At 37.1% G+C, this 23970-nt stretch overlaps 2 protein-coding genes across 2 annotated transcripts; both read left to right on the forward strand.

Annotated features, from left to right (window-relative positions):
* Positions 1–1231: 1231 nt before the first annotated feature.
* LOC149621251 (uncharacterized) lies at positions 1232–9985 on the forward strand. Its single transcript, XM_089855260.1, has 7 exons — positions 1232–1299; positions 1390–1455; positions 2430–2511; positions 2584–2688; positions 3185–3316; positions 3402–4260; positions 9041–9985. The coding sequence occupies exons 2-7, from the start codon at positions 1409–1411 to the stop codon at positions 9724–9726; spliced, it is 1911 nt and encodes a 636-aa protein (XP_089711386.1). The 5' UTR covers positions 1232–1299; positions 1390–1408; the 3' UTR covers positions 9727–9985.
* Positions 9986–15468: 5483 nt separating this feature from the next.
* LOC149621252 (uncharacterized) lies at positions 15469–21586 on the forward strand. Its single transcript, XM_089854135.1, has 7 exons — positions 15469–15519; positions 15610–15675; positions 16650–16731; positions 16804–16908; positions 17404–17535; positions 17621–18485; positions 20065–21586. Exons 2-7 carry the CDS (start codon positions 15629–15631, stop codon positions 20919–20921), a joined length of 2088 nt encoding a protein of 695 aa, XP_089710261.1. The 5' UTR covers positions 15469–15519; positions 15610–15628; the 3' UTR covers positions 20922–21586.
* Positions 21587–23970: the final 2384 nt, after the last annotated feature.

Raw genomic sequence — 23970 nt, forward strand, 5'->3', positions numbered from 1 at the left:
GCGAACCGTATTCTAAAAGAACGAGGTGTAATATGTAATTTGAAATATTTCTGAATGTTCTTATGACGTCAGTACACCCTTTAGTCTATTTGCCCAGAGCTTTATTCTTCGATGTTGAAATTTTTGAAGAATCAACATGAAGGCATATTTTCGAGGCCCTTGGAAATAATTTGCCTTTACGTTTAATTATGAACTCTTTTTCAAGCCATATTTAATAATTTGTTCTACTATAGAGAGAACCAATTGACTAACCTCTTGGGGTTAATGTTGGTCACTTTAAAATTGTATTCTGACTGTAAGTCAACTTATTTTTTTGGGAAAGTATCGATAAGGACTTTATTTTGGTACTTAAATCACCTTTACCTTTCATTTTCACTTTGAAAGATCCTCATTTCTATTTCTAAATTTCTGTTCAATTGCAATTTTAAACCAAAACTACACCAATTATTGCGCCCATTGACACCAAATTTTACCCTCCGTTTTTGTTGTTTATTCGTTTTGAAAATTCCAAATAAGTTGCACAGACGTTGTGCAAGTTTTGAAAAACTGCCTACACCGATACCATGATTTCACTACTGTTAGTGTATTTTAATGATTATTTAGGTTAATTTAAACGTATAATAGTAAAAATGAGGTTGGACGAACAACGGCTCGTCTTTTTAATCTTAATTAAGTAGTTATTAGAATTTTTATCCAAAAAATTTATATTTTTGGTCTAATTTCACGTTAATTCATTTGATATATCTTGAAGCGTGCTAAATAGTGTTCATTTAGAGTATAAAACAAGTTTAAATTAATAATTTTCTTTAATTGCAATGTTTAGTATAGTTCATTTTATTTTTACTTTATATTTACTGTTCGAATTTCGCACCTTTTCATAAATTAATAGGTTTATGCAGTTTCGTGTTCCCACTTAAAAAATGCCTTTTTTAGGTTAATTTCAGGTTTTTTGTAACTAAATTTAAGTTGTAGGCAAGAGGGTAGTTTAGTTAGCTTTATTAGTTTCTGAAACGGATTTAAGTAACCTAATTTAATTGCGACGTTTATTGGGAGTTTTCGCATTTTTAAATTTTACCCCACAATTTTCTGCCGAAGCTCACTATTTGACCCCGTAAAGCCAAAGCCGAAAGTCGTTAAAATGTTTTAGCAGACGACGCATAGGAGGATTCCCACTATTTTAGAATTTGGGGTAATTCAGTAAAAGTTGAGCAAAAACAAATTTAGCTTTAGATAGTATTTCTCTTAAAGGTGTTCCTAAAGTCACCTAACTTCATATCAGCCCTGCCCCTTACCTGACTGGTAAGTGACTATGTATATTAGTCACGCTAAGTCTTTGTTTATGGCCACATTTTTATTATTATTAAAATGTTTCGTATGTTATCTTAACAGGAAGACTGGACAAAGAGTGATGGATTTTGTTAAAGAATGTCGTGTTATGGTCGAACGTTTAAGTTGGTAAGTGATGAATATAATGCAACTTGGATGTCAACAAGGCATGTAACGGATCTAAACCTTAACCTATAGAATAAATTCCCTCATTTTCCAATATATTACTAAAGTGGATATGTTTTAACCCCTAAATATTGCTACTTTTTTCAAATTATTGCTAATTAGCTTGTTTATTGCCGCCTTTTGAACAATAGTGTTAATTTAGTTTCATTTTACCCCCAAAAGACTAAGAGGCGCACATTTAGCCACTCGTGTAACTTTGTAAGATGTCCTCGCTATAGTGAGATTTAGTTCTGCATGTGAGATTTAGGATCTATACCCTCGTAGTGGAATATTGCATATCTGAATAGGGACTTGGCAGTACTACGTCATGCAACGTCACGCTATCTTCCACTAGGAGGAGGGGCTTATATAGCTTTCATTCTGTAAGAAAAAAAACCATAATGGCGCTGGGGCGGGGTTAAGCCCGAATTGCCAAGTCTCTATTATGCCTCATGAGTATCTATCCATCATCGGTATTTTTTTTTTATTTTGCTCTGTGTCCGAGGCAAGGCAGAAAACTACTATTTTTACTACTATCGTACTAAAAAAGTATCAAAGACGGCGTCTTTAAGTCTTAACAAGGAATGAAACGTTTTGCTGTATTCATAAAATGGGCTTGAGGAATAGTGCTATCTTAGTTGTGACGTCAGTACCTAGGTAAAACGTCACACGAATACAGATTGACTTTGACAGTGGGCGGCCATGTTTGGTACTTCTTAGATTTTATGGGCAAATAGCGTGGGTGACGTCACACTAAGGTTTCTGAGATAGCTCTTGAACAAAATTGCAGCGTTAATTAAAACAATTTTTTGAACTAGTTAAGCTTTGCCATGTTTTTCTTAGCTTTTTATAGCGAAGGCTACAATGTATGGGGAAACCTTTCTTCTTATTTGTTCGTTTTTAATTTACCTTCATTTTGAAAAATTATTTTATTTTAGGCAAGATTTACAATTTCACCAACTCTCTTTACAAAATTCCGAAATGAGTTTGGTAAATCTTCAAAGAGTGGCGATTAAAGAGGTATTTGCGCAATTATTGCAATATTCCTTGTTTTAGGCAAACTGAGTTAAGTTATTGAAACTTTGTTTTTAGGAAATGAAAGATGAGGAAAATTGTATCTACGATCACTTAAGCAAAGATGATCTTATCCATGTAGTGAAAGCAAGGGATGATCGAGTCAGGACACTGGAAGTCGAGGTATTTTTCAAAGCAAAGGGGAGCTTTTTTTAGTAGTGTGAAATTAAGCGCAAAAATATGAGACCCTTTTGGGATCATAGCCAATTTTACATGCACAGGATTAAATTGTCAAATCTGTCCTCTTAATTAAAGGTTCTGTAAAGTGGTCTTACCTTCTAGCAAACGCGGCGGGGGGAGGGGGACTCGGACTCTCGGGGGTGACGAATGAGGGGGTCGAGTGACTTTTTAAAAACAAAATTCAACGGTCCGCCAACAACTTAACAGTCAGGACCAAACTCTATGGGTCGGTGAATAATTATGGTTATTGGTGAAAACACCAATCACGATTGACTCTAATCTAAGGGGTTTGGGAACGCATCCGTTGTTATTAACCAAGAGACTTATCCCCCTTCTTCTGTGTCATTGGTTTCCCCTTTTTCTCGCTTGCCCCTTCAAAATACGATCAGCCAAAGAAAGTCTGAAGGTTGTTTTGTGATGGAATCTCATTTTTTTTTAGTGTAATGTCTTAATTTCAAACTTGGAAAAAGAGAGAGTGAAAACAACATTAATGATAAATAATCAAATAGACGAAATTAAAAGACTCAATAGGGTCATTAAAGACTTGGAAAAGAGAATCAAAGACCTGGTGGTATGCAAGATCCTTCACTTTCATAGTCGATGGAAAAATGAATTATTTTAAGAATGAGCCTTATTGTAAATTGTTTTAAAAATAGGAGAAAAGTGGAATACTTCAATTAGATAATGATGAATACGTGAAAACTGAACCCGTTGAAAATGATTTGGGAAATAATGTCCAGGTTTTATCCCTTCCTATTGCGAGGCACAATGTCCAAGGCATTCTGTGTAAAGAAAATATTAGTCAAGAATCACGTGTTTCCGAGGTTGGCAATACAAACACCAAAAATAAATTTACCTTGGAAAAAAGTGAAAATATGGGGCTTATAACGCGAAATCCGAATCCGTGGCTCCCTAAATTGAACTACAGTGACAGTTTGCCTCAAAGTGCGCCTTCACCTAACCTTCAGATCGAAAACAAAATTGTAATGCCTCCTGACACAACGACGGAAAGCGATTCGCCACGAGAACCTCTTGAAAACAGTATTAACATTAATGATTCTTATCGTAAATCGCAAAGTTTCTCGACAGAGGGAGACACAACTCGATCGCAAAAATTTCGTGTTCCTGAATTCAATGTTGAAGCCAAAAAACAATTGCATCTTTCTCTCGACGCAAATGTCGAAAGCGATTCACTAGAATTAGACGTGGAAAACGATCTTGATGATAACCAATGCAGAATCGCCTTGACAGACGCAAAGAAAACTGATAATAGACAACATCAAGCTATGGAACTGTTTGTAGATCCGAGCTCATTGAGTGTGCCAGTGTATGTTCCTAAACAAGAACTTAGCAGCCCAAATGAACTATCAGAATTGACTTCTATGGAAATTGATATACCCAAAGTTCCGATTGAAGTTGAAAATAATAGTTTGGTTTCCAACTCGGAGACATTTGAAGATGTCGCTCCAAAGATTCCACATGGTAAAACCTCATCGCCTCGTTCGGGAATTGCACGTAAGTCATTTTATACTTTTATAGTGTTGAGATATCATATTTCTAAGCAACTATTTCCGCCTTCTCGGTATTAAGTCTAATTTTGAAGGCTACACAGCCAAAAAAAATTTATTTATATCCTACGTGTAACATATTTAAATGTGTTGGGCAAAACGTTCACGCTTTTTATGTTATTTTTAAGATTATACATAACGTATATTTGAATTGTAGCACTTAACGACCTTTCAGCCTCTTGAATAATGAGACTTTCCCAAGGGTCTTCACTCTTTTCTTATCATCGCTGGTACTTATTTCGACCAAAATACTTTGACAATAGAGAGTGGGTGCGATGACGAATTAAATAGGTAACTTGTCACCATGCAGCGTCACCTGGCATTTGATTCCCTGAAAACCCGTTAAATATTTTGAGAGCAAAGAAAAGTTTAAAATACGACCGTTCGATGATATACGCCGTTTTTTATATTTTATACATTTTCTGTGGGGAAAGTCAAGGAGAAACGTACAACCGGGTTCAAATATTAAACTGATTATAAAAGGGGGTGTACAACGTCATATTTGAAAGAGTAACGAAGAAAAATGCTTGAAATGTGATCAGCGCGAATATAGATTCAGGCGCAAGTGTCATTTAATCGCGCATAAACGCATTCATGGCGGTGAAAAACGCTTCAAATATGATCAGTGCTACCAAAAGTGCACTTATGGTGCTACTATGGGTGGCTATAACTTTTTTCCTTGGTAAACATACTTAATCAACGCTGCTTATTACAACTCCGAGTGACATATTGAGAGTTACTGTCTGGGACGTTTCTGTGCCTGTCTGTCTTTTTACCTCTCCGTGTGACGTAGTCCAGGAGAGGTTCTGTAACGGCCGTGTCTGTCTGTCTGTCTGTCTGTCTGTCTGTGTGTGTGTGTGTCTGTCTGTCTGTCTGTCCGTTGTTACACCCACGTGACCGCGTTCGCAGTTTGCGTATCGGAGCAAACGTGTTCCCAATTTCCGGACCGCATTGACAGTTCACAGAAATTTGGAAAATTGTATTTCTTTCCGTTGGCTACTCTATAGTTGAGTTCTTACACCACCATGTTTGGTCTTCGTCCATCCCATAAGAACACCAGTCTGGTACTTTTCTGGCTTCCACCACCACCATTTTCTATTCTTTGTCAATCCCACATTGACACCAGTCAGCACTTACACTGGCTTCTAACACCTCCATCCACTGGTCTTCCGTCTATTCCATATAGACACCAATCTGTATCATTGGCTTCTAACACCACCATCCACTGGTCTTCCGTCTATTCCACATTGACACCAATCTGTGTCATTGGCTTCTAACACCACCATCCAATGGTCTTCCGTCTATTCCACATAGACACCAATCTGTATCATTGGCTTCTACTCCATTATCATCGTTTGGTTTTAGGATATACGCGGCGATCAGCTAGGGTTACGAGAAACGTCTAGCCTCCCTAAGGTGGGATCGCCACCAAAGGTTTTCGCAATTGCGCTTTTTCCTTACTATTATAATGGAAACGAATCGTATATATACCCCAAAATTTGAAGAAAGCGGGCAAGAGGGGTACCCTTCACTTTAAACGTCAATATTAGAAACGTTTGAGAAGATAATAGGTATAACTTTATTTTAAACGATTTAACTATTATTAATGTTAATAATTGAAGATTAAAATAATTAAAAATAATTATATTTATTTAAATATTAAAGATAATCTTGTTTCTCAACTCAAAATTAATACGGAAAGATTTAAAAAGCAGTCTATGTTTTTGTCTGTGTGTGTCCGTCCATTGTTACACTAGTGCGTCGCGTTAGCAGTTAGCCTTGTGTTGATGTGTTAAGAAATCATACAGAACCTTAATATTCCCTTTTTTCATAATATAAAGTGAATATGTGGAAGTATTTTTCGTAATTATGATGCATTTAGTACTTTTGTAGCTTTAAAGCTCTGTTTCATTTTGATATACCAAAGATTTATTTTAATATTGTTATTTGAAATGGCTGTTTATATATTGCGTAAGCTATACTACATCTGTATATAGAATAATCCTTGGTTTAGTAATTTCATGAAGAAAACTAAGACCTGAACTCAGGCGCGTACAACAAGTATTATCCGCAATAGGCTTAGTGAAACAAAGAGTAAATAATTGAGGCCTGAGGTGAAGTAAACTTTTGGCTTTGATTTTCGTGTCTGGAATGAACAGACATCAACGGTTCAGAGTGAGCCGAAAGTTAAATACACTCTTAAATAATAATAATAAGGTTAGTAAAAGGGACAATGGTAAACGGCTAGTAACTACAGACTTATTATTCTCTTTATGGTGCGCATTGACTATTAGTGCGTCTAGCTACAATTTAGCTTTGGTGTTATTTAACGTTAACATTCATGTTGGCAAACTAAGAATATTGTTGCGGTAAGACGAGACGATAGTGTTTACACCTCAAACCAGTTGTGAATGTAGCTTTCAGAATATAGGGTAAACAGCTGAAGCATAGACTTCATTTCCTGTTCTTTTCCCCATTGACTGATTTCCATGTGTCCAAGATTTATCCTTATTGGATGTAAAATGTCGTCTGCTTTACTGTACATTCGCTATGTTTGGAATACTGCTTCAATATTTCGTAAATTTTTACTTCAAAAAAGTGAAATAATTCCATATCTAGGTAAATACGTTTGTAGTAGTAGACCTCTTGACACGGAGAGGTAATATTTTGGTTTTCCCAACTTGTGTTACAATAGAGCTCGTTCGCAGGTAGCATATGGAAGTAAACGTGTTCGCGTTTTCCAATAATCGGGGAAAATTGTATTTCACTATGTCAACTTTTCTTCTTGAGTACCAATCCAAACTATTCCTTCATCTGCCTAGTCTCTCGTACATTCCACATAAACCGAATCTGTTGCATTGGCTTCTGGTGTACATCTATTCCGTATCTTTGAGATTAGTTTCTACTTCATTGCCATCGTTAGATTTAACGAGGAACGTCTAGCCTCCAAGGGCGGGCTTACACAAAATGTACCCAGAATTTCGCTAATCATCTGTTCTTATCCTGTTCTTTAATGATTCATAACAATTATGAACCTCCTATATTTTAATTAAACCAGTCCTACATTCTTCAACATTAGTTTCATCATTCAGTAAGTTCTAATGAACCACCTTAAAACGATTTAATGAAAATTAATTCGAGAGCAAATCAAAGTTAAAAGTACAACCTTTCTGGTTTCGAGCCAAGGTTTTTTCCCCATTTAAGATGATCTTCATCCCCTTTTTGTTGATATGATCGTTCACTCATCGGCAAGTCGGAGCAAACGTGTTCGCAATTTCCGGACCGCGTTCGCAGTACACAGAAATTCCGAAAAACTTTATCTATCTTATTTAACGCCAATCATTGACTAGTCGTTACGCCTTCATCTGCTGACTAACCGCCGATTCTTTCACTCAACACCCTCTGTATTTATTGGCTTCTAACAACAACACCATGCCCTAGTCTTTCGTGTATCCCACGTACACACCAATCTATCCTTATTGGCTTCTAACAACCACCATCTCCTGGTCTTCCGTCTATACCACATAGACACCAATCTGCAACATTGGCTTCTAACACCACCATCTACTGGTCTTTCGTCTATACCACATAGACACCAATCTGTAACATTGGCTTCTACTCCATCATCGTCGTTAGGCTTAAGATGTACGCGGCGAGCGGCTAGGGTTACGAGAAACGTCTAGCCTCCCTAAGGTGGGATCGCCACCAAAAGTTCACGCAATTGCGCATTTTCTTTCCACTTAATGTGAATCAATCGCCTTATATACCCTAAATTTACAAAAGTTCTGATATAGGTGTTCCCTAGAGGTATAACGTTAAAGATAGCTATGTTTAAAATTATTTTAGGAATTAAGTTTCTTAAACCGACCTAACTATAATTAACGTAAAATTATAATTAAACTTCTTTCTATGTAATGACACAAGTGAGAGTTTATATAGAACGAATAATGAAGATTGCATCCGAATCGAAACACTACACGCTTATCAAAGTTAATAATAAGCGAGTAGGATGATAAGATCTCTTACAAAACGATAACATATCCTTTTTGCAGAATATTAAATGGAAATATTTTAAATAATTTTCGGCATAACGATTCTTTTAGTAGTTGCGTAGCTATAAAGCTCTGTTTCATCTCAATATTCCAAGAACATCTTTTATATTAACATTTCAAACTTGGTGTTTACTTTTTAATTCAGCTTTACTACATTTATATATAGTGTAAACACAACTTTTAACAACACTACTTAATATGGGTTTTAATACTTCGGCTCTCTATAAGTGTTGAAGCTTTTGGGGCTATGAAATAAGATACCCTAGATTTAAACCAGAATTGACCTTGATTCGTGTCCTCTTACAAGAGGTTTTAACTGTTCAGAGTGAGCCGAAAGTTAAATACACACTTAAGTGATAGATATTAGGTCCTCATTAGAATTATGAGGATACACAGGGAAATGTTAAACGATTAAACCTTTACAAATGACCTTCGCAATATCCCGCCAATTTAAACTACGTATTTCCGGTTTTTCTCACTGGCTGGTGGACCTGTGTTTAGATTAGAAAGTAAATTCGTCTCGGCTCGGAGAGGTAATACTTTGGTTTTCCCAACTTGTTTCTCTGTAACACCGCGTTTTCGTACGCACTACCTTTTTTATGAAGTTCGCTTGAATGTTATTGTATTTTGATACTAAATTATAAATGATGTTTGTGGTTTTTATATTTTCTGTAGGGAAAGTCAAGAAGAAACGTACCACAGGGTTCAAATATTCAACTGATTATAAAAAGGGCCTAAAACGTCGCATTAGAAAGATTAAAGAACGAAAACGCTTCAAATGTGATCAGTGTGACTATTCATGCAAGCATAAGTTTGATTTGATCAAACATCAACGCATTCATAGCGGTGACAAACCGTTCAAATGTGATCAGTGTGACTATGCAAGCACGCAGAAGAGTTCTCTGAACATTCATCAACGCATTCACAGTGGTGAAAAACCTTTTAAATGTGATCAGTGTGACTATTCATGCAAGTATAAGTTTGATTTGATCAAACATCAACGCATTCATAGCGGTGACAAACCGTTCAAATGTGATCAGTGTGACTATGGATTCACGCTGAAGAGTTCTCTGAACATTCATCAACGCATTCACAGTGGTGAAAAACCTTTTAAATGTGATCAGTGTGACTTTGCAAGTACGTGGAAGTGCGGTTTGACAGTACATCAACGCATTCACAGCGGTGAAAAACCCTTCAAATGTGCTCGGTGTGACTATAAATGTACACAGAAGATTAGTTTGATCGCACATCAACGCATTCACAGTGGTGAAAAACCCTTCAAATGTGATCAGTGTGACTATGCAAGCACGCAGAAGAGTAATATGACAGAACATAAACGTAGAAGACACATGTATGAATAGATGGATATACATTTTAAATGTGTTGGACAAAAACCTTAGTTCATCCTCTTCTCTAATGAATGGGCCAAAACAAACTGTGTCGCCATTTTCAGAACTAATTTGAATTGAACTGAGTTTTATTTTTTAATGTTACTTTTCATAGTTAAAGGGATATAGTTACATTTGGCTTTTTTTCCTTTCTTTCTTTCCCAACAATTTAAAAATATATACGTACATACATGTATATACACTTTTTGAAAATACAATTTTTGTTAATTGAGTGTTTTCTAGATTTAAGACAAAATCTTACTTTTGAAAATAGTAATATGTTGTGCAAATGAAAAGTTAATTCATTAAAATAGATACAACTACCAGCAAGTGCCTAGGAATATTTTAAGAAATACTCGGCGACCAACGAGGTGGGGTATTTTGAAATATAGGAGCTTCTAAATGTTAACTATTCGCCGCCGATTTTAGGGTAAACTCTAAACTATTCGCCGATGTTAGGGTAAGCTCTAAACTATTCGCCGATGATGTTAGGGTAAACTCTAAACTATTCGCCGATGTTAGGGTAAACTCTAAACTATTCGCCGATGTTAGGGTAAACTCTAAACTATTCGCCGCCGATGTTAGGGTAAACTATTCGGGGGAGGGGTGGGGTGGAATTTCAGTGTCAACAAGAACCAGGCTAAAATTCCAGTTGAGAAACGAACAACGTGTGTTCACGTTTGTAGCTTATTGATAAAGACCGTAAAGACCTAATCACGTGGTGTTATGCCATCGATCGTTAAGGAATGCACTTGATTTCAGCATTCAAAATCGTTGACTTAACAAATATTGATGTGTCGAGAAATTTATGTTGTTGAAGACACGAGGGGCCAGTCACTCAGCTCAATCAGTGTTCCTTTGGACACAAAGACTGAGCAGAGAGAATTTAGAAGAGGAGTGGAAGGCCCTTTGACTCTATTAAACGTGATGACGCCCAAGATGTCGCGTTGATCTTTTTGGGGTAGGCGAGTTTCCGGTCACATGTTCTAAAATCTCTCTGTTACAAACGCATCATACCGGAAGTCGACCTGCCTAGATAACGTTTAGTAGACGACGTTGCGCTACATTCCAAACCACCCTTTCCACTCCCCTTCTAAATTATTTCTGGACTGAGTGGAAACACTCATACCTATAACGTTATGGCGCTACACGGCAGCACTTAGCCTGCACGATTTTGACCGACCTTGGCACTTAGCAATCGCCTATTCCGAAGCGAGGTACACTGGGACACTTTTAGTGGCGCAGCTCGCCCATAATCATTTCCACTCCATATCTTACCTCTTATCTACCAGCTTTGACTGTACTAAACGGATTACACGTAATCTTTAAAAGCGCTGCCCTTGACAGCGCTAAAATGACCACGCTTAATTCTTAATTGGTGTACAGAGAGATTGAGAGTGATTAGCCCCTCGGGAGGACATTACTTTAGGTTTAACTGTGGTTGAAGCGGATTTCTGTTCCCTTAAGAAAACCCATATGAATATAGTAAACATCAATTTTTATATTGTTTATTTTAAAATTAATTCTTTAAGAACAAGTCTGAAGCTTATCCTTGCGCTTGCAATTGCGCTTGATAACTATCAATGACATCTTTGATCATTTTCTGATTTCCATCACAAAGAGTTTTGAATTCTTCTTCCATCTTTTTATAATCGAAGCCCTGACCTTTGACGTGCACATCAGCCCACTTTTTCTGCCATTGATCTTGTTTCACTTGCCAATCTTCTTGCAGTTTCTTAAGCTTTTCATTAGTTTCCTCCAAAACCTTATTCGGGTCAAATTCTGCCGCAATTAGGTGCAATAATAAAAACACTAAGCAATAATATTTCATTGTAATATTCAATGTTATAACTGCGAATTTAAAACTAATATGAAATTTATGATTTTTATATAACGGAATCATTGACGTCACAAGCTTTCCATCGGCTAAATTCTCGGAAAAAATGTAACACAGGTTGTCATGTAATCAAGGTAGTACAATAGGCATCTGTTCAAATAAGTACATTCTTTGAAATAAAATTTTGTTATAAATTCAAATTAATAGATACATAAATAAAGCCAAGATTAGAAGACGGAAACCTGACTCCCCATTGAGCCTAACCGTACCAAACCTAACTTACCCTAAGACTAAGGCATTATTAATACCATAAGTTCATAAGATATGTTCCATAAGTTTGTCACTGGTTACAAACTGGAGCTGTCATGAAGTGACGAAGGTCATAGATTCGAGGTAAAGCGGCGCCTGGTGAGGCGCTGTCAAAGGCTTAATACAGACTAAATAGGAAGATGAACTGCAAAAGCAAGTGTAGTCCATAGACTAGTATCGTCAGTGAGGGGGTAGACCTTGTATCCCTCCCTCAGGGGATTCTGTTTGCGCCTAGTAGAGGGATGATGCTTGGCTAAGAGATAGAAGGGTATGACGTTTGCATACGTAGTACTGACACTACTCTATTCTCGCTTGTCGTTCTCGAACTAGCTCTCAGTAAATCTCTAGCATTATTAGGTAGTGTCAAACTTATGGAACATCTTATAATCTTATGTTAATACTATAGGGGGGGGGTCAGGTTGCAGTCTTATCCCTAAGCCTAACTTATCCCTGATTATTTTGTTACTGGGCTTCTATCTCCATTTTCCTCTTCTCCAACTCCCTCTGAACTTTCTCTTGTTGACGTTGCATCATTTCCATTTGTCTCCTTGCCTCCTCCTGACCTTCCCTGATTTGATGTTCCATGTTACGTTTCAAATTCTCTTGGTCCCCTTGCGCGGCCTCCATCTGCTTTTGTTGGACTCGTTCCATGTCAGCTCTTAACCTTTGACCTTCCCTCATCTTGGCCTCCCTTTCTTGTTGCATACGGCGCATCTCCTGCTCCAAATTGTGACGCTGTGTCCTCGTCGCATCTTCTTGCTGCCGCCGTAGTTTGTCCATGTTCATGTTGAAGTTTTCTTTCTGCATGCGTAAGTCTTGTTCGAGTTCGCGTTTCGCACCTTCCCAATCAGTGGCACTTGAAAACGTGTTGTTTTTTGATTGGCTGATGGATGTATCGCCATGATGATGAACATGGTGCACGTGAATGTCATCAGTCTTTCCATGGTCATGGTGAATGTGAATCTCCTTTGACTCTAAGGCCACCAATACCCCGAAGGTGGGGTGGCGTAGCGGTTAGCGCTTTCGCCTCGCAGCAAGAGGATCCCGGGTTCGATCCCGGACTGTGGCACCGGGTGAAAATCCGGGAACAAATCCTTCTGCGTAGAGTTTGCAAGTTCTCTCCCCGCTTGTTAAAAGGAGTTTTCCTCCGCGGTCTAACTCGGTTTCTCCTTTCCATCAAAACTTGCAGAGGTTAACGGTAATAGTTAGTATAGGGCGCTGTCGGTTAGCTGTGGCATGGGGCCAGCCACCACCCCTCTATGCATTGTAAAGGCGTTAGATAAGTGGCAATAAGTCGCAAGATGACTTGGTCCAATTAGCTAGCTGAACTTAGTACAGCACTATTCCAATCTGTTCCTTATTGTCCTTGGTTGCAGCATCAGTTCCCGGATTGGTTAGCTTGTACTTGTTCAAATACTCTTCTAATTTCTTATGAAATTCATCCATTTCTTTTTGCCATACGGCACCCAAGTCTTTCTGCAACTTTTCATGATCATCCGCGACTTGCTTCCGCAATTCATCTAGCTCGCCTTTGAATTTCTCCCGTATTTGATTGTTTTCAGACTGTTGGGCAGATATTTTAGCAACTTCCGCTTTAAGTTGGTCAACTTCCGATTGGATTTTAAGGTTGAATTCTTCCTGTCGTTTTTGAAATTCGTGGTCAACGCCGGTGTGGATAACGTGAAAGGAATTATGGGTGCGTTCAGTAACGCTCAACGGAGACCAAACGCGTTGAGCTCCGTTGATCAACGTGATGTCATGTGACGTATTAGGCTACTGAACGGTTTTTTGCAAACTTTTCGTTGTATCGTATGCTTACAGTTCATGGAAATGGATATGCGAGGACCTGAGGCTGCTAGCCGAAATAAGAGCAAACTCTGACCCGTAACTTAGCCAAGGCTTAAGCTTTAAAACCCCAATAACTTTTTAAGCTTCATAGATATAATCGAAAAAATTTCATAAAATAATTAACAGACACTATTCATTCGCATTCAGTCGCTGCTACACCGATTTTATAAATAGTTCCTAAATTATCCATCAAATTAACATCTCGAAATCGTTCAGGGAGATACGTTTCCTCCATTGCTGCTACGTCACAAATGCGTTGCTCAACGAAGTAATCGGCTCTTACAGCCGATGACTTCGATGCCTCTTCGCTTACAATCGTGACGTCAAACCGGAAGTTCCGAAAATCGTTCAGTGGCGAATGCGCATTCAACGGAGCCTCCGTTGAGCGTTACTGAACGCAGCCTATGTAGCATAATATTAAAGAGAATAAATTGGAAGTTAGGAACTCATGTATAGTGAACTTGAACGGAGATGCGAACCGTATTCTAAAAGAACGAGGTGTAATATGTAATTTGAAATATTTCTGAATGTTCTTATGACGTCAGTACACCCTTTAGTCTATTTGCCCAGAGCTTTATTCTTCGATGTTGAAATTTTTGAAGAATCAACATGAAGGCATATTTTCGAGGCCCTTGGAAATAATTTGCCTTTACGTTTAATTATGAACTCTTTTTCAAGCCATATTTAATAATTTGTTCTACTATAGAGAGAACCAATTGACTAACCTCTTGGGGTTAATGTTGGTCACTTTAAAATTGTATTCTGACTGTAAGTCAACTTATTTTTTTGGGAAAGTATCGATAAGGACTTTATTTTGGTACTTAAATCACCTTTACCTTTCATTTTCACTTTGAAAGATCCTCATTTCTATTTCTAAATTTCTGTTCAATTGCAATTTTAAACCAAAACTACACCAATTATTGCGCCCATTGACACCAAATTTTACCCTCCGTTTTTGTTGTTTATTCGTTTTGAAAATTCCAAATAAGTTGCACAGACGTTGTGCAAGTTTTGAAAAACTGCCTACACCGATACCATGATTTCACTACTGTTAGTGTATTTTAATGATTATTTAGGTTAATTTAAACGTATAATAGTAAAAATGAGGTTGGACGAACAACGGCTCGTCTTTTTAATCTTAATTAAGTAGTTATTAGAATTTTTATCCAAAAAATTTATATTTTTGGTCTAATTTCACGTTAATTCATTTGATATATCTTGAAGCGTGCTAAATAGTGTTCATTTAGAGTATAAAACAAGTTTAAATTAATAATTTTCTTTAATTGCAATGTTTAGTATAGTTCATTTTATTTTTACTTTATATTTACTGTTCGAATTTCGCACCTTTTCATAAATTAATAGGTTTATGCAGTTTCGTGTTCCCACTTAAAAAATGCCTTTTTTAGGTTAATTTCAGGTTTTTTGTAACTAAATTTAAGTTGTAGGCAAGAGGGTAGTTTAGTTAGCTTTATTAGTTTCTGAAACGGATTTAAGTAACCTAATTTAATTGCGACGTTTATTGGGAGTTTTCGCATTTTTAAATTTTACCCCACAATTTTCTGCCGAAGCTCACTATTTGACCCCGAAAAGCCAAAGCCGAAAGTCGTTAAAATGTTTTAGCAGACGACGCATAGGAGGATTCCCACTATTTTAGAATTTGGGGTAATTCAGTAAAAGTTGAGCAAAAACAAATTTAGCTTTAGATAGTATTTCTCTTAAAGGTGTTCCTAAAGTCACCTAACTTCATATCAGCCCTGCCCCTTACCTGACTGGTAAGTGACTATGTATATTAGTCACGCTAAGTCTTTGTTTATGGCCACATTTTTATTATTATTAAAATGTTTCGTATGTTATCTTAACAGGAAGACTGGACAAAGAGTGATGGATTTTGTTAAAGAATGTCGTGTTATGGTCGAACGTTTAAGTTGGTAAGTGATGAATATAATGCAACTTGGATGTCAACAAGGCATGTAACGGATCTAAACCTTAACCTATAGAATAAATTCCCTCATTTTCCAATATATTACTAAAGTGGATATGTTTTAACCCCTAAATATTGCTACTTTTTTCAAATTATTGCTAATTAGCTTGTTTATTGCCGCCTTTTGAACAATAGTGTTAATTTAGTTTCATTTTACCCCCAAAAGACTAAGAGGCGCACATTTAGCCACTCGTGTAACTTTGTAAGATGTCCTCGCTATAGTGAGATTTAGTTCTGCATGTGAGATTTAGGATCTATACCCTCGTAGTGGAATATTGCATATCTGAATAGGGACTTGGCAGTACTACGTCATGCAACGTCACGCTATCTTCCACTAGGAGGAGGGGCTTATATAGCTTTCATTCTGTAAGAAAAAAAACCATAATGGCGCTGGGGCGGGGTTAAGCCCGAATTGCCAAGTCTCTATTATGCCTCATGAGTATCTATCCATCATCGGTATTTTTTTTTTATTTTGCTCTGTGTCCGAGGCAAGGCAGAAAACTACTATTTTTACTACTATCGTACTAAAAAAGTATCAAAGACGGCGTCTTTAAGTCTTAACAAGGAATGAAACGTTTTGCTGTATTCATAAAATGGGCTTGAGGAATAGTGCTATCTTAGTTGTGACGTCAGTACCTAGGTAAAACGTCACACGAATACAGATTGACTTTGACAGTGGGCGGCCATGTTTGGTACTTCTTAGATTTTATGGGCAAATAGCGTGGGTGACGTCACACTAAGGTTTCTGAGATAGCTCTTGAACAAAATTGCAGCGTTAATTAAAACAATTTTTTGAACTAGTTAAGCTTTGCCATGTTTTTCTTAGCTTTTTATAGCGAAGGCTACAATGTATGGGGAAACCTTTCTTCTTATTTGTTCGTTTTTAATTTACCTTCATTTTGAAAAATTATTTTATTTTAGGCAAGATTTACAATTTCACCAACTCTCTTTACAAAATTCCGAAATGAGTTTGGTAAATCTTCAAAGAGTGGCGATTAAAGAGGTATTTGCGCAATTATTGCAATATTCCTTGTTTTAGGCAAACTGAGTTAAGTTATTGAAACTTTGTTTTTAGGAAATGAAAGATGAGGAAAATTGTATCTACGATCACTTAAGCAAAGATGATCTTATCCATGTAGTGAAAGCAAGGGATGATCGAGTCAGGACACTGGAAGCCGAGGTATTTTTCAAAGCAAAGGGGAGCTTTTTTTAGTAGTGTGAAATTAAGCGCAAAAATATGAGACCCTTTTGGGATCATAGCCAATTTTACATGCACAGGATTAAATTGTCAAATCTGTCCTCTTAATTAAAGGTTCTGTAAAGTGGTCTTACCTTCTAGCAAACGCGGCGGGGGGAGGGGGACTCGGACTCTCGGGGGTGACGAATGAGGGGGTCGAGTGACTTTTTAAAAACAAAATTCAACGGTCCGCCAACAACTTAACAGTCAGGACCAAACTCTATGGGTCGGTGAATAATTATGGTTATTGGTGAAAACACCAATCACGATTGACTCTAATCTAAGGGGTTTGGGAACGCATCCGTTGTTATTAACCAAGAGACTTATCCCCCTTCTTCTGTGTCATTGGTTTCCCCTTTTTCTCGCTTGCCCCTTCAAAATACGATCAGCCAAAGAAAGTCTGAAGGTTGTTTTGTGATGGAATCTCATTTTTTTTAGTGTAATGTCTTAATTTCAAACTTGGAAAAAGAGAGAGTGAAAACAACATTAATGATAAATAATCAAATAGACGAAATTAAAAGACTCAATAGGGTCATTAAAGACTTGGAAAAGAGAATCAAAGACCTGGTGGTATGCAAGATCCTTCACTTTCATAGTCGATGGAAAAATGAATTATTTTAAGAATGAGCCTTATTGTAAATTGTTTTAAAAATAGGAGAAAAGTGGAATACTTCAATTAGATAATGATGAATACGTGAAAACTGAACCCGTTGAAAATGATTTGGGAAATAATGTCCAGGTTTTATCCCTTCCTATTGCGAGGCACAATGTCCAAGGCATTCTGTGTAAAGAAAATATTAGTCAAGAATCACGTGTTTCCGAGGTTGGCAATACAAACACCAAAAATAAATTTACCTTGGAAAAAAGTGAAAATATGGGGCTTATAACGCGAAATCCGAATCCGTGGCTCCCTAAATTGAACTACAGTGACAGTTTGCCTCAAAGTGCGCCTTCACCTAACCTTCAGATCGAAAACAAAATTGTAATGCCTCCTGACACAACGACGGAAAGCGATTCGCCACGAGAACCTCTTGAAAACAGTATTAACATTAATGATTCTTATCGTAAATCGCAAAGTTTCTCGACAGAGGGAGACACAACTCGATCGCAAAAATTTCGTGTTCCTGAATTCAATGTTGAAGCCAAAAAACAATTGCATCTTTCTCTCGACGCAAATGTCGAAAGCGATTCACTAGAATTAGACGTGGAAAACGATCTTGATGATAACCAATGCAGAATCGCCTTGACAGACGCAAAGAAAACTGATAATAGACAACATCAAGCTATGGAACTGTTTGTAGATCCGAGCTCATTGAGTGTGCCAGTGTATGTTCCTAAACAAGAACTTAGCAGCCCAAATGAACTATCAGAATTGACTTCCGTCTCTAAGGAAAGCGATTTACCCGAAGTTCCAATTGAAGTTGAAAATAATAGTTTGGTGTCCAACTCGGAGACATTTGAAGATGTCGCTCCAAAGATTCCAGAAGGTAAAACCTCATCGCCTCGTTCGGGAATTGCACGTAAGTCATTTTATACTTTTATAGTGTTGAGTACCTAGATTGAGAAGTCATATTTCTAAGCAACTATTTCCGCCTTCTCGGTATTAAGTCTAATTTTGAAGGTTACACAGCCAAAATAAAAATTTATTTATATCCTATGTGTAACATATTTAAATGTGTTGGACAAAACGTTACCGCTTTTTATGTTATTTTTAAGATTATACATAACGTATATTTGAATTGTAGCACTTGACGACCTTTCAGCCTCTTGAATAATGAAACTTTCCCAAGGGTCTTCACTCTTTTCTTATCATCGTTGGTACTTATTTCACCAAAAATACTTTGACAATAGAGAGGGGTGCGATGACGAATTAAAGAGGTAACTTGTCATCATGCAGCGTCACCTGGCATTTGATTCCCTGAAAACACGTTAAATATTATGAGAGCAAAGAAAAGTTTAAAATACGACCGTTCGATGATATACGTCGTTTTTTTATATTTTATACATTTTCTGTGGGGTCAAGGAGAAACGTACAACCGGGTTCAAATATTAAACTGATTATAAAAGGGGGTGTACAACGTCATATTTGAAAGAGTAACGAAGAAAAATGCTTGAAATGTGATCAGCGCGGAAGTGTCATTTAATCGCGCATAAACGCATTAATGGCGGTGAAAAACGCTTCAAATATGATCAGTGCTACTATGGGTGGCTATAACTTTTTTTCCTCGGTAAACATACTTAATCAACGCTGCTTTTTACCCCTCCGAGTGACATGTATCATTGAGAGTTACTGTCTGGGACGTTTCTGTGCCTGTCTTTTGTTACAATAGAGCTCGTTCGCAGGTAGCATATGGAAGTAAACGTGTTCGCGTTTTCCAATAATCGGGGAAAATTGTATTTCACTATGTCAACTTTTCTTCTTGAGTACCAATCCACACTATTCCTTCATCTGCCTAGTCTGTCGTCCATTCCACATAAACCGAATCTGTTGCATTGGCTTCTGGCGTACATCTATTCCGTATCTTTGAGATTAGCTTCTACTTCATTGTCATCGTTAGATTTAACGAGGAACGTCTAGCCTCCAAGACAAAATGTACCCAGAATTTAGCTATTCATCTTCAAATGATTGCCTGCACCTCCATTATTATCGTTAGGGGTAAGATTACTTGAACTGTCTAAACTCCACGTTGTGGGACTTGCGCATCTGTTCTTATCCTGTTCGTTAATGATTCATAACAATTATGAACCTCCTATATTTTAATTAAACCAGTCCTACATTCTTCAACATTAGTTTCATCATTCAGTAAGTTCTAATGAACCACCTTAAAACGATTTAATGAAAATCAAGAGCAAAGGAAAGTTAAACGTACAACCTTTCTGGTTTCGAGAAAAGGTTTTTCCCCCATTTAAGTTTATCTTCATCCCCTTTTTGTTGATATGATCGTTCAATCATCGGCTAACGCCTTTGATCAACATACCTTTTTTCTCTGTAACACTGCGTTTTCGTACGCACGACCTTTTTTATGAAGTTCGCTTGAATGTTATTTTATTTTGATACTAAATTATAAATGATGTTTGTGGTTTTTATATTTTCTGTAGGGAAAGTCAAGAAGAAACGTACCACAGGGTTCAAATATTCAACTGAATATAAAAAGGGCCTAAAACGTCGCATTAGAAAGGTTAAAGAACGAAAACGCTTCAAATGTGATCAGTGTGACTATTCATGCAATTATAAGTTTGATTTGATCAAACATCAACGCATTCATAGCGGTGAAAAACCGTTCAAATGTGATCAGTGCGACTATGGATTCACTCAGAAGGGTTCTCTGAACATTCATCAACGCATTCACAGTGGTGAAAAACTCTTGAAATGTGATCAGTGTGAATATGAGTGTACAAATAAGCGTAAATTTATCAGACACAAACGCATTCACAGTGGTGAAAAACTCTTCAAATGCGATCAGTGTGAATATGTATGTACGCTTAAGGGTAATTTGATCAGACACAAACGCATTCACAGTGGTGAAAAACCCTTCGAATGTGACCAGTGTAAATATGAATGTACAAATAAGGGTAATTTGATCAGGCACAATAAACGCATTCACGGTGGTGAAAAACCCTTGAAATGCGATCAGTGTGAATGTGAGTGTAAAAATAAGCGTAAATTTATCAGACACAAACGCATTCACAGTGGTGAAAAACTCTTGAAATGCGATCAGTGTGAATATGAGTGTACAAATAAGCGTAAATTTATCAGACACAAACGCATTCACAGTGGTGAAAAACTCTTGAAATGCGATCAGTGTGAATATGTATGTACGCTTAAGGGTAATTTGATCAGACACAAACGCATTCATAGTGGTGAAAAACCCTTCGAATGTGATCAGTGTGACTGTAAATTTACGCAGAAGAGTAATATGACAAAACATAAACGTATTAGACACATGTATGAGTAGATGGATATTCATTTTAAATGTGTTGGACAAAAACCCTAGTTCATCCTCTTCTCTAATGAATGAGCCAAAACAAACTGTGTCGCCATTTTCAGAACTAATTTGAATTGAACTGAGTTTTATTTTTTAATGTTACTTTTCATACTTAAAGGAATATAATTACATTTGGCTTTTTTTCCTTTCTTTCTTTCCCAACAATTTAAAAAATACAAAATAAATACGTACATACATGTATATACACTTTTTGAAAATACAATTTTTGTTAATTGAGTGTTTTCAAGATTTAAGACAAAATCTTACTTTTGAAAATAGTAATATGTTGTGCAAATGAAAAGTTAATTCATTAAAATAGATACTATTCGCGATTAATCATGTAGTTGAACATCTACAAAGGCCTAAATATTCGGTATTCGATTTGGAATAAACTATTCCATTCGGTTATGATTCCGTATTTGATAAGGAAACTTTTTGGTATTCGATCCGGTAATCGGTTCGATACCCAAAAAGTAATATTCGCCCACCTATATTTCGAAAAAATGTAGTCGCTGTGAAAACAACGTTTTTATTATACTGTTAAATAATATCACGATAATATGATACAGACAGTGTTATTATCGCTTATCCATTTGTTTTATATTGCGATTGAAATTTTTCTTGATCCTCTTCGAATTTTTGCGTGTTGTTCTTCAAATTTCATGGCGTCAAAACCCTGACCTTGATTTTTCGCCATTTCATCCTGGTACTGTTTTATCATTTCCTCTTATTTAGCTTTCTGTTCAATGCATTTACAAATTACACTAAGAAACTTCACATTTCTAGCCGCCATTTTTCAAGATGTCCGCGGATTAAAACCAATTTCTTTAACGTCCCTGCAACATTTATGCGCGAACGGTTAGGCCGGGGCATTGAGTATCAATCAGGTACGACTTTTACTTAACAACACCAGGGTGCCTATTCTGTAAGCTTCGAAAGGGAGTTGTCGATCGACATCTCTCTCGGTCTCGAAAATCACAAAAATGGTATTCTGTCAGAAGTTGTCGAACTAGATATCGACAGGGTTTCGTTTCGAGTAACCCCTCTTGCATGAGTTTTAATCTGAGAGTAAATAGTACATTTATCTCGCTTTGTGTTAAATAATCTGGCCAGGGAAATTATTCGGTGAGTTTTACGAAGACAACGTTCTATCAGAAGTAGAAGAAGAAGATGTAGTTGTACTCAGGGTGCCTTTTGCTAGGTAGAGAAACAAAGTGAAAACTAGATGTGACAACAGAGAGTGGGTGGCAGAACGAAAGAAAATGGTAGCTTGTCTGCACGCAGCATCAGCTAGCATTTGATTCTCCGAACATCCGTTGAATTTGAAAATACGTCCTTTCGAGCCAAAGTTTCTCTTGCAATTCAATTTATGTTCATGCCCTTTTTACCTCTCCGTTTGATGATGTCTTCACGGAGAGGTACTACACTGGACGTGTCTGTCGTCACGGAGAGGTATTACACTGGACGTGTCTGTCACCGCGTTCGCAGTTTACAAATCGGAGCGAACGTATATGCTATATCCGGAACTCGTTCACAGTTCCATTATCATTGTTAGGGTAAAGATGTACGCGGCGATCACCTACGAGAAATGTCTAGCCTCCTAATGACAGGGCTTCCACCAAAGGTTCACGCAATTGCCGGTTTTCTTTTCAAATACTGTGATTCAATCGCCTTATATACCCTAATTTTCCAAAAATTGTTAAAGAGGCATACGCTTGAATTGAAACGTCAACAATAGCTATGTTTAAAATGATTTTAGGAATAACGTTTCTTAGAATGGCTAAACTAATATTAAGCTAAATTACTGACGATAAAAGTAATCAATATAAATTATATTTAATTAAGAACAAAGTCTCGACTCGTAGAGGTCTATTTTGGTTTCCCAACTAGTTGTTTATAAGGTCGTTTACTGACTCACACTTTTAAAAAAACAATGATTTTTCGTGTGCGATTGAATGTTAATGTATTACCTCTCCGAGTGACGTATGTCACGGAGAGGTTCTAATTTCGACGTGTCTGTCTGTCTGTCTGTGTGTCTGTGTGTGTGTCAGTCTGTTGTTATTGACTTATACCCCAGGGGACCGCGTTCGCAGTTTTCAAATCGGAGCAAACGTTTTCCCAAATTCCGGACCGCATTTACAGTTCCCGGAAATTTGGAAAATTGTATTCCACTTACAATGGCTATTATCCATCGCCTATCTAACACCACTATCCTCAGGCCATTTGTCCATCTTACTGACTTCTATAATCCACCTTCATCTGCTCTTTGTCCATCCCACATGGACACCAGTCTGTACACACTGGCTTCTACACACCACCATTTTCTGCTCTTTGTCCATCCCACTTGGACACCAGTCTGTACACACTGGCTTCTACACACCACCATCTTCTGGTCTTTGTCCATCCCACATGGAAAATCAGTCTGTAAACACTGGCTTCAAATACCCACCAATATTAGTCAAGTCTCTCAAGAATGTTTAATTGTTCTTTTTTAAAACGATGTAACGTTCAATAAGGCGAATAACTAACGAAGAAAATATTAAATATTAATTATATTTATTTTAATATTTAAGATAATCTTGTTTCTCAATTCAAAATTAATACGGAAAGAGTTAAAAAGCAGTCTATGTTTTTGTCTGTGTGTGTCCGTCCGTTGTTACAGTAGTGCGCTGCGTTAGAAGTTCGTTTTGTTTTGATGTGTAAAGGAATCCTACAGAACCATAATATTCCCTTTATCCTTAATATAAAGTGAATATGATGAAATATTTTTCGTAATTATGATGCATTTAGTGCTTTTGTAGCGTTAAAGCTCTGTTTCATTTTGATATTCCAAAGATTTATTTTAATATTATTATTTGAAATGGCTGTTTATATATTACTTAAGTTATACTACATCTGTATATACAGGGTGTTTCTGGAAAGTCTGGCACAAATTAACAGGCATGATACTTGGGTCAAAAGGAGTCCGAAAGGTCCTATGACGTTTTGGGGTAAAGCGCTCCGTTGCGACGTTATGGGC

This window comes from Phalangium opilio, unplaced genomic scaffold, assembly GCF_054372755.1.
Source record: "Phalangium opilio isolate 3A_F unplaced genomic scaffold, DU_Popi_V2 ptg000209l_1, whole genome shotgun sequence".
In the NCBI taxonomy this organism is placed as follows: Eukaryota; Metazoa; Arthropoda; class Arachnida; order Opiliones; family Phalangiidae; genus Phalangium; species Phalangium opilio.

Coding starts and splice junctions, on each gene's coding strand:
- LOC149621251 (XM_089855260.1), top strand. CDS start 1,409: ATGGATTTTGTTAAAGAATGTCGTGTTATGGTCGAACGTTTAAGTTG. Junction 2,689..3,184: donor TCAGGACACTGGAAGTCGAG/GTATTTTTCAAA, acceptor ATTTTTTTTTAG/TGTAATGTCTTAATTTCAAA. Junction 4,261..9,040: donor GCCTCGTTCGGGAATTGCAC/GTAAGTCATTTT, acceptor TATTTTCTGTAG/GGAAAGTCAAGAAGAAACGT.
- LOC149621252 (XM_089854135.1), top strand. CDS start 15,629: ATGGATTTTGTTAAAGAATGTCGTGTTATGGTCGAACGTTTAAGTTG. Junction 17,536..17,620: donor AGAGAATCAAAGACCTGGTG/GTATGCAAGATC, acceptor TTTTAAAAATAG/GAGAAAAGTGGAATACTTCA. Junction 18,486..20,064: donor GCCTCGTTCGGGAATTGCAC/GTAAGTCATTTT, acceptor TATTTTCTGTAG/GGAAAGTCAAGAAGAAACGT.